The sequence below is a fragment of the Macaca mulatta genome, chromosome 16 (assembly GCF_049350105.2).
Source record: "Macaca mulatta isolate MMU2019108-1 chromosome 16, T2T-MMU8v2.0, whole genome shotgun sequence".
Taxonomy (NCBI): Eukaryota; Metazoa; Chordata; class Mammalia; order Primates; family Cercopithecidae; genus Macaca; species Macaca mulatta.
Genome location: NC_133421.1, coordinates 87099267 through 87111826, shown reverse-complemented (window position 1 = coordinate 87111826; position 12560 = coordinate 87099267). Strand labels below are relative to the sequence as shown.

General features: G+C 59.1%; 1 protein-coding gene across 21 annotated transcripts in view; it reads right to left on the bottom strand.

Annotated features, from left to right (window-relative positions):
- SEPTIN9 (septin 9) overlaps positions 1-12560 on the bottom strand; it is a 215606-nt gene that overhangs the window by 118592 nt on the left and 84454 nt on the right. For 6 of the 21 annotated variants that reach the window (XR_013407344.1, XR_013407345.1, XR_013407341.1 and 3 more), the window contains exon 1: positions 8155-8370. The exons of 11 other annotated variants lie outside the window; for them this stretch is intronic. Coding sequence is in view for 5 of the 10 variants with exons in the window: in XM_077973012.1 (XP_077829138.1) it covers positions 8155-8209 (55 nt within the window). In the remaining 5 variants the exon portion in view is untranslated. Of the gene's footprint in view, positions 1-4039; positions 4290-5324; positions 5660-8154; positions 8371-12560 lie in introns of those variants that run through there. 4 more of the 21 variants (XR_013407343.1, XM_077973014.1, XM_015120460.3 and 1 more) reach the window with 2 other exon arrangements.

Sequence of the window (12560 nt, the reverse complement as noted above, 5' to 3'; positions counted from 1 at the left end):
CAGCAAACGTACAGAGCACTCCATTCCCTGACCTTTAACAGGAGGCAAGAGGCAGAGGACAGAGGAGAAGGCCGCCCCTCCAGGCCTGGTTTGGAGCCAGAAAGACTTGTATGCTCTTACTGTAGATAACATCGGTCTCTGGGGGACATAGGGCAGGGGCCTGGCCTGCCCCTCGCAGGGAAACTGCCCACCCACGTGGAAAGCAGGGCCAAGGGTCCCTGCTTGGAACCAGCTTCCTGCACATGGGGTGGGGGGTGGGGACAGAAGGAGATCCTGCCTGGACTGCATGGAAATCCACCAGACTGCTGGCTGCTGACATAGCAGGAGCAGAACCATCTCCATCTTCCAGGGCCCTGCCTGGGGGAGGGGAGAGGCTAGGTGGCTCTGTCCAGGCCACACTCCCCATGCCCGGGACTGCTCTCTTCCCACCAAAAAGAAAGATGAGACAGGTCCATCCTGAACCTCCTGGAGACAGGAAGGGGGTCTGTCTGGGGCCCAGGTGGCTCCCTCCCTCATGCCCAAGGGGTCCCACAAGGAGGTGCTAGGTCCCCAGGCCCTGCCCCAGGGAACTGCTGCCTACAAGGTCCACAGGTAGAGCCAGCCAGGAACGCCCTTCATGCCACTGGCTATGGGTTGGAGGCTGCGAAACCAGGCACAGAATCAGAAAAGACCTGCCACAGGCTGCAAAGGGCTCCAGAGAGCTCCAGCCCCTCAGAGGGGCAGTGCTGTGGAGGGGGTGAGAAGGAAAAGCCAGCTCCTGGGAACTGCCCATCCAGAGTCTACATAATACCTAGGTGGCACGAGATAATGCCCTACTCCCCACCCCACCCTTCCACCATCACCCAAGACCTGAGCCCCTGGGAGCACCCCGTGAAGACAGGGGGATGTGCGGTAACTGCCCCCCAACTTTACACCCAGAGGCTAACCTACACTCAGAAGACCCCTCCGAGGCCGTGGCCAGAGTTTGGGGCAGGGGAGGGGAAGCAGGTGGATGGGAAGGCCAAGGAGACTCCCAGGAAAGCCACTCCAAGTGTCTGCAAGGCTTCATCGCCCACATCTAAGGCACGGGCTCCTGGCTTTGAGGACACAGGAAATTCGATGCCATGTGGGGAGGAGGGCACTGCAATGTGTTTAAGGCCAGGCCCCTTGATTTTCCAGATATTGGACGAATGATGGTTTCCCCAGTTGGCCCAGAGATGCCAGGGGAGACGGAATGCCAAAGCCTGTAGGGGGAGATTCAGAAATTTCAGAGAAAGAAGATGGACAACGAAAAACAAAAAAATACAAGAAGCCAAGTAGAGTCTGAGCCCCGCATTCCCAGCCTCCCCCACGGCCACAGGCAATCCCTGGAGACCTAGCTACAGGAGCAGTGGGGGCGGGCATGGGGGTGGGCATGGGGGCAGGCATGGGGGTGGGGGGTCTTGCTGTTTATGCTCCCAGCTGACATCGAGGTCATCTTCTTGTCCCTCTGTCTAAGTTTCTGGGCATTGGCAGGACTTTTAAAAATGACAACAAACTTGAAGTCTCTAGAACGTCTGCTGGGCCAGTCTAAACGGAGCCTTGGGGCTCTGCAGACCAAATTAAACAGCCTGAGCCCAGAAATGCCCCCAGGCGCCTGGGGGTGTCTAGGGGCCAACTGGTGGGTCTGTTTGGCTGGCAAGATGACAAATCCTCCCACTTCTGTGACTGTGTTCCAGAGAGTTCCGGACCCTTTGGTCTCATAAGCAACTCAGAGCCTCCAAATTTGGGAAAAACCAAGAGGGCTTTGGAAAGAAAGCCAGTGTTTGACCATTTTTCCTCAGTGGCTTTGTCAAGGGAGAGCACAGGAACTTGGTTTTTGGCTGGGTTTCTGGGACGAATCAAAAAAAAAAAAGGCAGGGGGAGGAGAGGGTGGCGGAACTGCCTGGGGCTCCAGCCTAGGCTATACACCAAGGAGACTTCAGAGGAACAGGCCAGCCCCATCCCCAGCACGGTGAGGGAGGGGCATTTGGCTGGCTGGCAAAGGGAAGAGTTGGCAATAGTGAGGCCCTGAACCGGGTGGCTAAGCCTCATCCCCGAATGTGACCTCCCCTGATGCCTGGGCATGCAAGAAATAGGAGGTGGAGAAAAGAGGAGGAGACCCTAGTTCTGCTCTCCTGGCACCAGGATATCAGAGAACAAAGAAAGGAGGAGGAGACCCTAGCTCTGCTCTCCTGGCACCAGGATATCAGGGGACAGCTACCTCTCTCCCAACAGGCAGGCAGAGGCCACACGTCGCCAGGCTGAGAAGTCCCTGTGACTCCTACAGACAAGTGCACAATCTGCATATCTGCATTTCCCTGGGTGATGCCCGTCGTGTGTGGCCACCAAGTACACTCTCCACCACCAAGACAGCCAACGAGACCGGGTGGCCACTATGTACTGTGTATCACTGTGGTGTATGTACTGTGGTGTATGTACTGTGGTGTATGTACTGTGTATCACTGTGGTGACTGCCTGATACTGACCCCTGGGGACTCAGGCTCTGGTAAGTTTGTTTTTCCAGGCACCCAGTCCCCCCTCCACCTGCTGACACCCCGGGCCCAGTGTGGGGGTGTAGGGGTGCTCAGTGGATGGGTCCACAGGCTGGGCGAGCAGCAGGCAGCCTTGGCCCGTCAGCCCTTGGTCTTACCACTGGACAAGATGAGACTGTTCCAGCTGCCTGCCCAGCTCTGCACCACACTCACCTGGGCCCTTGCAGAGGCCTGCTGGGAGAGAATGTCCAGAGCAGTGGACACCACTCCCTGCGACACACACCCTGCCACAACCGCTTTTCAGGGAAAGGCCAGCCTGCAGAGCCAAAAGCAGGCTGCCAGCACCCCTGCTGTCCTCCAGCAAGTGCTCACCTCACTGTCAGCGCTTGGCCCTGCAGATGGGCATATGGTCCACCCATCTGTGACACTCCGGGGTGGGGGTGGGGGTAGAGGGTGACAGGGAAGACCAGGACAACCTCCCAGTAAGAGGAACCTGCAGCCAACATGACTCCAGCCTCCAGAGTGTCAGCCAGGCAGGAAAAGAGGGGTCCCATGGCTGCACCAGGAGCCTGGGTATCTGTTGGGCTCAGAGCGACCCCCAGGCGGGCCCTACAGGCACTGGTGTCTGCCGTGCTTTCCATAATTAGTGGTGACCGCGCTGTCCAGCCTCATTCACACAGTGGCATCACACAGGCTCTTGCCTGAGACCTCCCATCCCCAGACCTGTATGTTTAAGCATCCAAATCTACTGTCTTTTGCAAATGCCCCCTTTTCCCACCCAGATGCGACACCAGCAGCGACACCCACCACACCCCTAGGTGGCCGGCCCTGTGCTCAGCACCACGGGCTGCATCTCACTGAGTCCCCCGGCAACCCTCGAAGACAGCTGTTTCTAACCCCACTGTGCAGGCAGGGAAGCGGGCAAAGACACTGAAGAAATCTAAGCCGCCTAGCTTTCCCATGGCAGAGGGAGGGCAGCCTGGGCATCCCTACACTTCCGCGCCCCTCACTCCTCCAAAGCACTGCCCCTCTGGATGCAAACTCTGTCCACTAGCCCCATTCAAAACCTTCCTGGACAGCCACAGCCTGCAGAAATCGATTCCAGCCTGCGGTCACCCAGTCACTGCAGGGTCCCGGCGTTTACCTCCATCTGCCTCTTCCCGGACATCCAGCCCAGGTAACCCACAGCCCAGCTGCAAGGCTGATCACGGCGCATCTGCTGCCTGGTGCTGTGTCCGCCCCCCTCTAAATGAACCAGCTTGCAGTCAGGACAGCAGGTCTGTCTGGCCCTGGCTCTGAACTCAAAGAGCATCAAATCAGCGCTGCCAGGGGTTGTGGGACCCGTACAAGAGGCCTGCCCCCGCTCCCCGTGGCTCCTGCCTCCCACCACAAAAGCTCAAACTGCAGGGAGGCAGTATTCACAGGAGGCCTTGAGTCTTGGCTGAAAGGCAGGATTCATCACGCAAGAGGCCTACAGGCATTAATTAGGGACAGGTCTGCACCTATTACCAAGCAACAGGGCCTTTCTCTAGGGAGGAAAGAGGTACCTGAATCCAGCCAGGGCCAGCTCCCACGTCCCGGAGGTGTCGGGACTCTCAAGCAAGAAGGCACGTCCACATGGCCCTTCCCACCCAGAAGCCCGTCCCACAGCCTGCTCTGCCTCCAGGACACAGCTCTGGGGGTCCTCCCTGGGCGACAGTGGGGGCTCGGGAGAAGCTCGGATGCCACACAGCTCTGGGATCTCAGCACGTGGGTCCTGGGCCAGATTGTTTCAACAAACATCAAGGACTTTTGGATTTTTTCTCAGTGTGCAAATCTGGTTACAGCAAACACCGCTGAGCAATGCAGGCCAACAGCTGGCACTTGGAAAGGCTTTTGTTACACAAAGACCCAAGTTGTAATCGTGTTTGCGATAACAGACTTGGCCTGAATTCACGAAAGCGCATGCCGTCCGCCAGCCCCGCGCCTCCACCAACCAGAAGGGAGAAAGAGGAAACGGTCATCCCTCTTGTCACCCTATTACGGGCAGTGGTGGGTGCTGCAGTCGTCTGGAGGCCCATTTGTACAGTGGAAAAGTGGAAAATAAGACTCTAAAAATCTCATCGGCAAAATACAAAACATTCTCCTTGCTGCTACATAGGGGCCTTCACAGAGCCCTAAGACCTCGAAGCCCAGAGACCTGTCCTGAAGCGGGAGCAAAGGCGGGATGCGGGAAGTTTGAGTCCATGGAAGACACTGACACCCTCTCCATTCCTGGGAACGCTGAGCCTGACGGACGCCGCTAGGACAGCAGAAGGACTGAATCCCCGTGCAACTCATGGGCGAGGGAGCATAACGCCATGGTGCCCTCTGTCCCCAAGACGGGAGGGATGGGGAAGGCCCTGGGCAAAGGGGACAGGCAGGGAAGGAAAAGGTGAAGAGAAAGGTGCTCCCCAGGGAGGGGCTAGATGTGCCCAGGACATGGGACATGGGCAGAATTTTAACTCCCAGCACACACACAGGCCCACGGACGGCTCCTTGGGGGTGTGCTGTGCCAGCCTGGGCACCTACCCCTTTCCCCATGCCAGGTCACTTGCCCTCTACCCTGCATACTGCCACTAGTTCTAAACCTCCTACAGGATTCCAGGCCTAGACGTCTGCTCAATTGGAAAACTGCTCCCAGAGATGCCATGGCTCAGAGCTCGTCCTGCTTTGGGGGTGGCCCCTGGAGTCTCCACCCCTCAGCAACCCACATGGTGACAGGTACCCACATCCGTTGGCCTCAGGAACCGTGGGGCCACCATCCCAGTGCTGCGAGGAGCTGGCAGTTTCCTCCCCACCCTTTCAGCCTACCTTGCAGGAACCAAGACACCAGGTGAGCCGCCCCGGGAAAGAGACCTGTGCTCCCGATGCACGGCTCCTGCACCCATTCCCGGCTACTCCAGATGCTTCCGTGGACCAGCTGCACTCCCAGCGGGCATGCCTGGCCCTCCGCAGCCTGGCCCATCTGATCTTCACAGGCAGGCCCCTCCTTATGCCCCAGCCCCCTCTCCAGCCAGCTCATTCCGGCCTCCCCCACTGCTGCCAGCTGCTGCTGGCCAGAAGGCTCTCCTTCCTCTCGAAACCCAATTCCTACTCTCCCTCAAGGTCCGCCTCCTCCATACTGACTTCTCCCCTGCTAGCTAGTGGCGACCTTTCTCCACCCTGATTTGGAAGCTGCCTGTTTGTATCACCCCCTGGCTGGGCTGAATCATACTCTCTCCTCCACCTCCTCCAATCATACCTTCCCCATGTCCATCTGTCCACCCAAGGTTGTCCATCTCCTGTATACACACCCCCACCCCCCAACTATACTCCAGGTTCCTTGGGCACCAGGGAGGGTCAACTTTCCATACCCCAGGTCAGCCCCCAAGCACACGCACACTCATGCACACACACACACTCTCTCACACCCATCCACTTGGGCCACCTGATGGCTCTAAGACCAGAATTCCCAGCAAAACCATTCAGGGTACACAAGGGGGAGACTGACACACACAGGGAACCAGCAGATCAAGGCCCCACCCCCAGAGACTGAGAAACCTTCCCCCAGAGCCAAAGGATTGTCAACTGCTGCACCAGGATGGTCTCAATGAGCCCATTGTCTCGGACTAAATTACAGGGTCACAAAACTGGCTTGGGAGGCAGCCGCAGAAGCAGCTCCAGATGGAGGTGCATGGGGGCGAGGGTGGAGTTATACCCAGAGACTCGAGGCAGGGGCACTAACAACTTTCGTGGTACAAATGGTGACAGCTGTACAACCAACACAACCCCAAACCCTGGCCTCCCCTCCCGCCACAGGGCTCCCATTGAGCCCCGAGAGTTCTTCCCCAGAAATCCCACCAGAGACCCAGCACTTCCGGTTAGGAACTGAGAGCAGAGACCTCGATCCCGCGGGCAGGAGGAGAGGCCCGCAGAACACAGGCCCTCTCTCCATAAGGGCTCACTGGAAAGTGGTCAGACCGGCTAAGTCGTGCCACTTGGACATTTGGGACAAGGGAGGCCCCTGGAGGAGGGATTGCAGGGAAGAGTTGCAAAGAGGCAGGGGCAGGGAGGCCACATTCACTCGGGGCCTGCAGGAGGCTCAACGGAACACAGTGGACCTAGAGAGACCCCCCGGTATGAGCATGTGCCCAAAGATGTCCAGATGAGGGGGTGTGGCGGTGGAGGGGAGGCGGGAACAGCAAACCCTCCCAGCTCTGCGGACCCAGACCTCCCCTCCCTCTGGGAAGCATGGATGCAAAGGGCTAGAGCCTGAAAAAGTGCTTCCACCACTAAGCTGACAAAGTAGGTATGATGTCTCCAGCTCACACTCTGCACAGCGCAAGCGGCCACTGGATCACAACCCCCTCCCGTCCTTCGCCGCCCCACACCCTCCTCAGGCCCAGCCCTGAAGAACAGCCACTGGCACTCTGCTTGGCATCCAGCCAAGGTTCTGGTCCCCCAGGAGGCCCCGCCTCCCCCACCCAGATGGGGCTGACCCCAGGTGGGCTGTGTGGGCAGCTGGGCTCAGGACACCCAGATGCCAGCCCTGGTTCTGGCCATGGAGCGGTGAGGACCTCAGGCTGGTTACGTCCCAGCTTGGCCTGACACCTGGACAGTTGCTCATTTCAACAGACTTTCTCCCTCCCGGCCCACCAGAGGGCTCTGCCCAAGTCGGCGTAGGAGCCCCTCAGAGGGGCGGGGGCTCCAGGTCCTGGCAAAGGCAGGCCCGCCCCTCAGAAGCCCTGCCCCAGAGCGCTGGAGACCATTGTGTGAGCTTCCCCTCTGCCTGCCGTATTTACTCCCGCGGACGCAGGACGCAGAGCCCCAGCACCGGGAGTCACGAGGACGCAGGAAAGCGCACGCACTCACTCACAGGCTCAGGGACGCGGACGCCAGACCCGGGCTTGGACGGAGCAGCCCCGCAAGTCCCAACATACTTTGTAAACCCCGAAGACAGGAGAGAGCCAAAATGCGCTCTCTGCCCGCACGCAGGCCCCTTCTGCCCCCCACAGCCCGATTCTGGGAGGCGGATGAGGATGTCCCCCAGGCCTGGAAATGGGCCATGGGACATCCCACTCTGGACCTGCCATGGCCTGGACTGTGTCCGTTCGGTGCTCCCGGCCCACGGGCTGCACAAATTGGCGGCCCCAAAACTGGCGGCGTGGGGGAGGGGAGGGCTGTCCGCCCGAGCAGGACGCGGCTGTCCACTCGGTCGGAGGTGAGGAACGACCTCCCTATCCTGTTGCCGGGTCCAAGCGGGGCCCGAGAGCCGCCGGGGAGAGTCGAAGGGAGGGGGCCGATGGATTTCCCAGAGTGAAACTGTGCGCCCTGGAGAGTTCTGAGGCAGCCCCGCGAGCCCTCGAGGAGGTTGCTGTCGCTCGGCAAACACAAACAACAATAAAAGGAAGGAAACCCAGGCGGCAGTGCGCAGAACGAGCGCAGGGTCCTGTGAGGGCGCGCGGGGTCCCCGCGGGTCCCCCAACAGGGTCCCCCACGTAGGCGACGCGGGTACAGGGCCAGGGGCGAGCGGCGCTCTCGACAGGAGGGCGCCTGGATTGGGGGTCGCTCCTGCCCTCGGCGCACCTCCGTCCCGCGCCAGGCCCACCCGTAGGGTCCTCTCCAGCACTCTCGCGGCCGCAGCAGCCAGCCCAGCACCCACCTTCGAAGTCCGAAATGATCCCGTCCAGCTGCGCGTTGACTGCAGGGTCCGACATGGTGGCTGGTGGGCAACGGGTCGCGCGGAGGGCAGCTGCGAGGAAGCGCCCCCAGCGGGGCCCGGGCCCTGCGCGCTGGCTGGGGCGCCGCGCCCGCGCTCCTGCAGTGCAGAGCTCGCTGCCGGAGGAGCCCCTTGGCCCCCAGGCTCGGCTGAATGAATGGGGGAGGAAGGCGGGCGCCGGCCCCTCCCCGCGCTCTGCGCCCCCGCCCCGCCCCCGCCTCCCGGGCGGATCAGGTTCCCGCACCCGCGCCGGCCTCCCAGTCTCGCACTGGCTGCTCCGCCCGCCTGTCAAGGCCGGGCCTGGGGGACTGGGGCCCGAGCAGCCGCTGGGGGACAGTCCTGGGCACACGACCGGAGCGCCCCCCTTCTCCCCGCCTGGCCCGCGCCCAGGGGACGGCGAGAGACGCGGCCTCGGCCCCTCCCCCCAGGCGCCCCGCTGTGGCCAGATGTGGGCGGATGTGGAGGCCGGGCTGTGGCGAGGGGGGCGGGCGCCCAGAGGGGAAGAGATTCCTCCCCTTCCCCGGGCGCAGGGTCCTTCTGCAGGAGGCTGTATTTGGGCAGCCAAACAAAGTTCGCTGTCACCGCCGCCGCCGCCGCTGCGCCTGCAAGGGTTAAGCGGCGGCGCACGCGGCTGGCAGGCAGGATCCCAGCCTGTGGGCTCAAGAGCCCAGGGGCTCAGGGCGAACACGCGAGTCCCATGGCACCAGCGAGAGGCCACCAACTCGCACCCACCGAGGGCACCCCTGCAGCTAACACCCCCACCACGACCACCACCCCGGGGGCCACTGCTGCACCCTCGTGGGTGGGCCCTGGAGAAGGCACTGTCCGGGAGAAGGGGCACAGGGCGGGGATGGAACACGGCTGTCAGAGAAGCCAGGGACAGGCGCCGCCTCCCTCCACAATAAGGGCCTCCTGAGAGCAGGAAGTAGACCTAGTCAGGAGCAGAGGTTTCCGAAGGTGTGAAGGAAGGAGCTAGGCAGTGAGTGAGCAGAAAGGGAGCTGCCCCGGGGGCTTCTCCCTCCCGTCTGGGCCCTAACCTGAAGCCTAGCCTTCCCTCCAGGCCAGCGTCTCTACCATTAAACTGTATTACCCACAAGGCAGGCAGGGCCGAGTGGCTGGGGTAGACCTGGGGACCTGGGTTAGACACAGAACTTGAGAAGCAACAGGCTCTCATCCTCAAGAAGGGCCCTCCAGGTGTGTCACCTACAACAGAGAGAGGCGCTTCTTCCACTCGCCTTGGAAAGCCAGAAACCCTCTTCTGCATGCTCTTCCTGCCACCCCGTACCTTAGACCCTCGGCCTCTGCCCAGAGTCAGGGGCCATGTGAGAATTCACAGCACAGAACACCACCACCACCCCGCAGCAGCAGGCGCAAACGCTACAACTGCGCTCCAGTCCCTTGAGTGTGTGGCCTCGGAGTGCCTGAGAGCTCATCCTGGGTCTAGGGTCGCTCGCTGCGCGTTTGCACCTCCCCACCCACTCTGAAATATCCCAAATGTGCAGGAGTGCTGAGACTCCCCAGCCATTCTGGAGAGGTGGGGCGCGGGGGGGTTCTCTTGCGGAAAATGTTCTAGGTTTGGGTGGCTTTTTAAGTAGATGAAATCAAGTCCTTCCTTTTTAAGAAAAGCAGTCACTCCCTCCCTCATGCTTTGGATATTTTGAACTATTTTCAACCAAGTGAGTTTGTGGACATGGGAATTGCAAAACCACAGACATTTCAGATGCGTGCACACCCTCGTCTGCCTGGGAGCCCGGGTTTCAGAAATGGAGCCATTGCTGCCATTAATAGCACCCCGTATCTTCCATGCCAGGCCAGGGTATTTCTTGTCTGAACTCCAGCACCTGGGCCTATCGGATAGTCCAGCCCCTACTGGGTCATCTGTCCACGCCGCATTTGGGGATTTGGGGGTCCAGTACCTAAGAAACTCAGTCCAACAACACAGCCCCCTGGGAAGATGCCAGGTCCGGCACAACAGCCATCCTAAGCCACAGCATTATTCTCTCGTGTTTTTCTAAAAAGCACCTAGTGAGTGTGGACACACCCATGCAATTGTTCTCTCCCAGGGCTGGCATGGAGTTCCACCAGATTAGCACATGGTCAGCCAATTGTACATTCTCCGTCTCCACGCACAGTGCAGCAAACATATTTAGTTCCCTGGGGAGCCCCGCCAGGGTGCACGCCTCACCAAAATGGGAACCCAAGGGACAATGGCAGGAGGGCAGCCAGAAAGTGCCGGTGCCTGCATGACTGTGCTCAGAGCCCACCGGCTCCAGCCCCAGCCCCAGCCGCTGCCCCTTCAATGTAATCACTCAGAGCCACATGACCAGGCCTAGAAACCTCCAGGTAAAGAGGTTCCCCAAGCTCTGTCAGGAAACCCAAATCGAGGCTTGGCCACACTCCCAGCCAGGAAGTTCACCCTCATATCTAACCAACTGCTCTAATTGTACATCATTTATTTCCTTTTTTTTCCCTGTCCTCAGAGGAGATGGGAAACAGCTGGGCACCACCCTTCAAGTCATAATTACCTTTTCCAAATTCGAGGACAATCCAGTTGCTCCTTGGCCTTCTCTTTCTCAGCTTAAATCATCTTTCTCTAGCCCTTTAATCATATCCCGGGCTGTCCTTTGATCATAGCTAAGGGCTGGGTCCAGTCTGAGGCTCCAGGATTTTAATGAGGCCTGATTGCTACAGGGTAGTGAGGAGGCCCCCACCCCTCTTTCCTAGGGCCTCGGGGCCTAGACACACAGTCCCAGAAGGGGCACTGGGCAGAGAGGATGCACGTCGGCAGCAGAGAGGAAACTGAGCTGAAATTTGGCAAGAACAAAAGAACTGTAAAGGCCTATGCATCCAGCAAGGTGCATTCTTCCAAGGTCACAAGAGAAGGCAAGACCGACTGCAGCCCTGGCCAAAGGGACCGCCCGCGTCTTCAGTGCACAAACAGACCTATAGTGGGCTGAATGATGAATCCCCCAAAACAAAGATCTACCCACCTGGAACCTCAAATTTGACCTGATTCTGTTTAAGGGTTTCTGCAGAAAGAATTTAGGCAAGGATCTCAAAATAAGATCATCCTGGATTAAGGTGGGCCGTAAATTCAATGCTATGTCCTTCTAAGAGACAGAAAAGAAAGTACAGACACAGAAAAAGGCCTTGTGAAGACAGAGGCAGAGACTGGAGTGATGCAGCCGCAGGCCAAGGAACACCTGGGGCCATCAGAAGCTGGAAGAGGCAGGGAAAAGTTTTCCCCTGGAGCCTTCAGAGGACGCTGGCCCTGCTGACACCTTGATTTCAGACTTCTGGCCTCCAGAACTGTGAGAGGACACGTTCCCGTTGCCATAAGCCACCCCATTTTGACAGTTGTTACAGCGGCCAGGAGAAACTCATGCCTTAGTTCCCATCTGCATCATGCCTTGAGGTCAAAGCTTCATACAGCAAAGACGTCTAAGCAATCACAAACCTCCTGTGGGTAGCCCACCCGTCCGGCAAGGCACTGTCCCGAGGGAAGGGGGATGGGGACAGGCAAGAGAGCCATAGGAAGCCCCTGCGGGCCTTTCTGGAAACGGGAAGGAGCAGGTCTGGAGAGAAACCCCACGGGTCAGGCCCCGGAGAAATAAAGCTTGCAAAGCGTGGGAACGGAGTGGGGAGGAAATCCACGAGGAAGCAGCGTTTGGCGCACACCTCCATATCTGTGACCGCCCTCCAGGCACAGCCTCCATGGAGAAGCTCCGCTGGCAGGGAAGCGATGAAGCAAAAGGGGCTCGGGGAGCGGAGGAAGGTGGGGGGCTCTCTCCCAGCAACAACAAGGCTCCAGACGGGACACCCCATTAGGTGGCGGGCTGTGTCCTCACAGACGGAGACTTCCCAAGGGCAGGGCCCAGACGGTCTTGTCTCTGTGTGGCCTGACACAAAGTAGGCCTCCCTGAGCTGCCGAGCCCTGGGTCCATCAGTGGCAGGGCCTTCCACAGCCCCTCAAGTTCCCACAGCCCCTCATCTTAGGAAACGGCACTACCACCCACCTAGTTGGTCAAGCAAAGTCTCTGGGCACCATTGTTGACTCCTCTCTTTCCCTCACCCTCAGTATCCAAACCATGGTGCGTTTCTACCTCCAGTCTATCTGCGAATCAGTCTAAGCCTCCCTCCTCCAGGGGGGTGCCAGCTAACAGTCAACAACTGGCCACCTGGGACCTGCAAAAGCAACAACACTCGATTTCAATTTCCCGATTTGTAGCACTTGCCTATTCCTGCGATGTCAGTATTTCTGCCTTGGCCAATTTCTTACTTTTCTTTTCTTTTCTTTTTTTTTTTTTTTTTTTTTTTTTTTTTGATACAGAGTCTTGCTCTGTCACCCA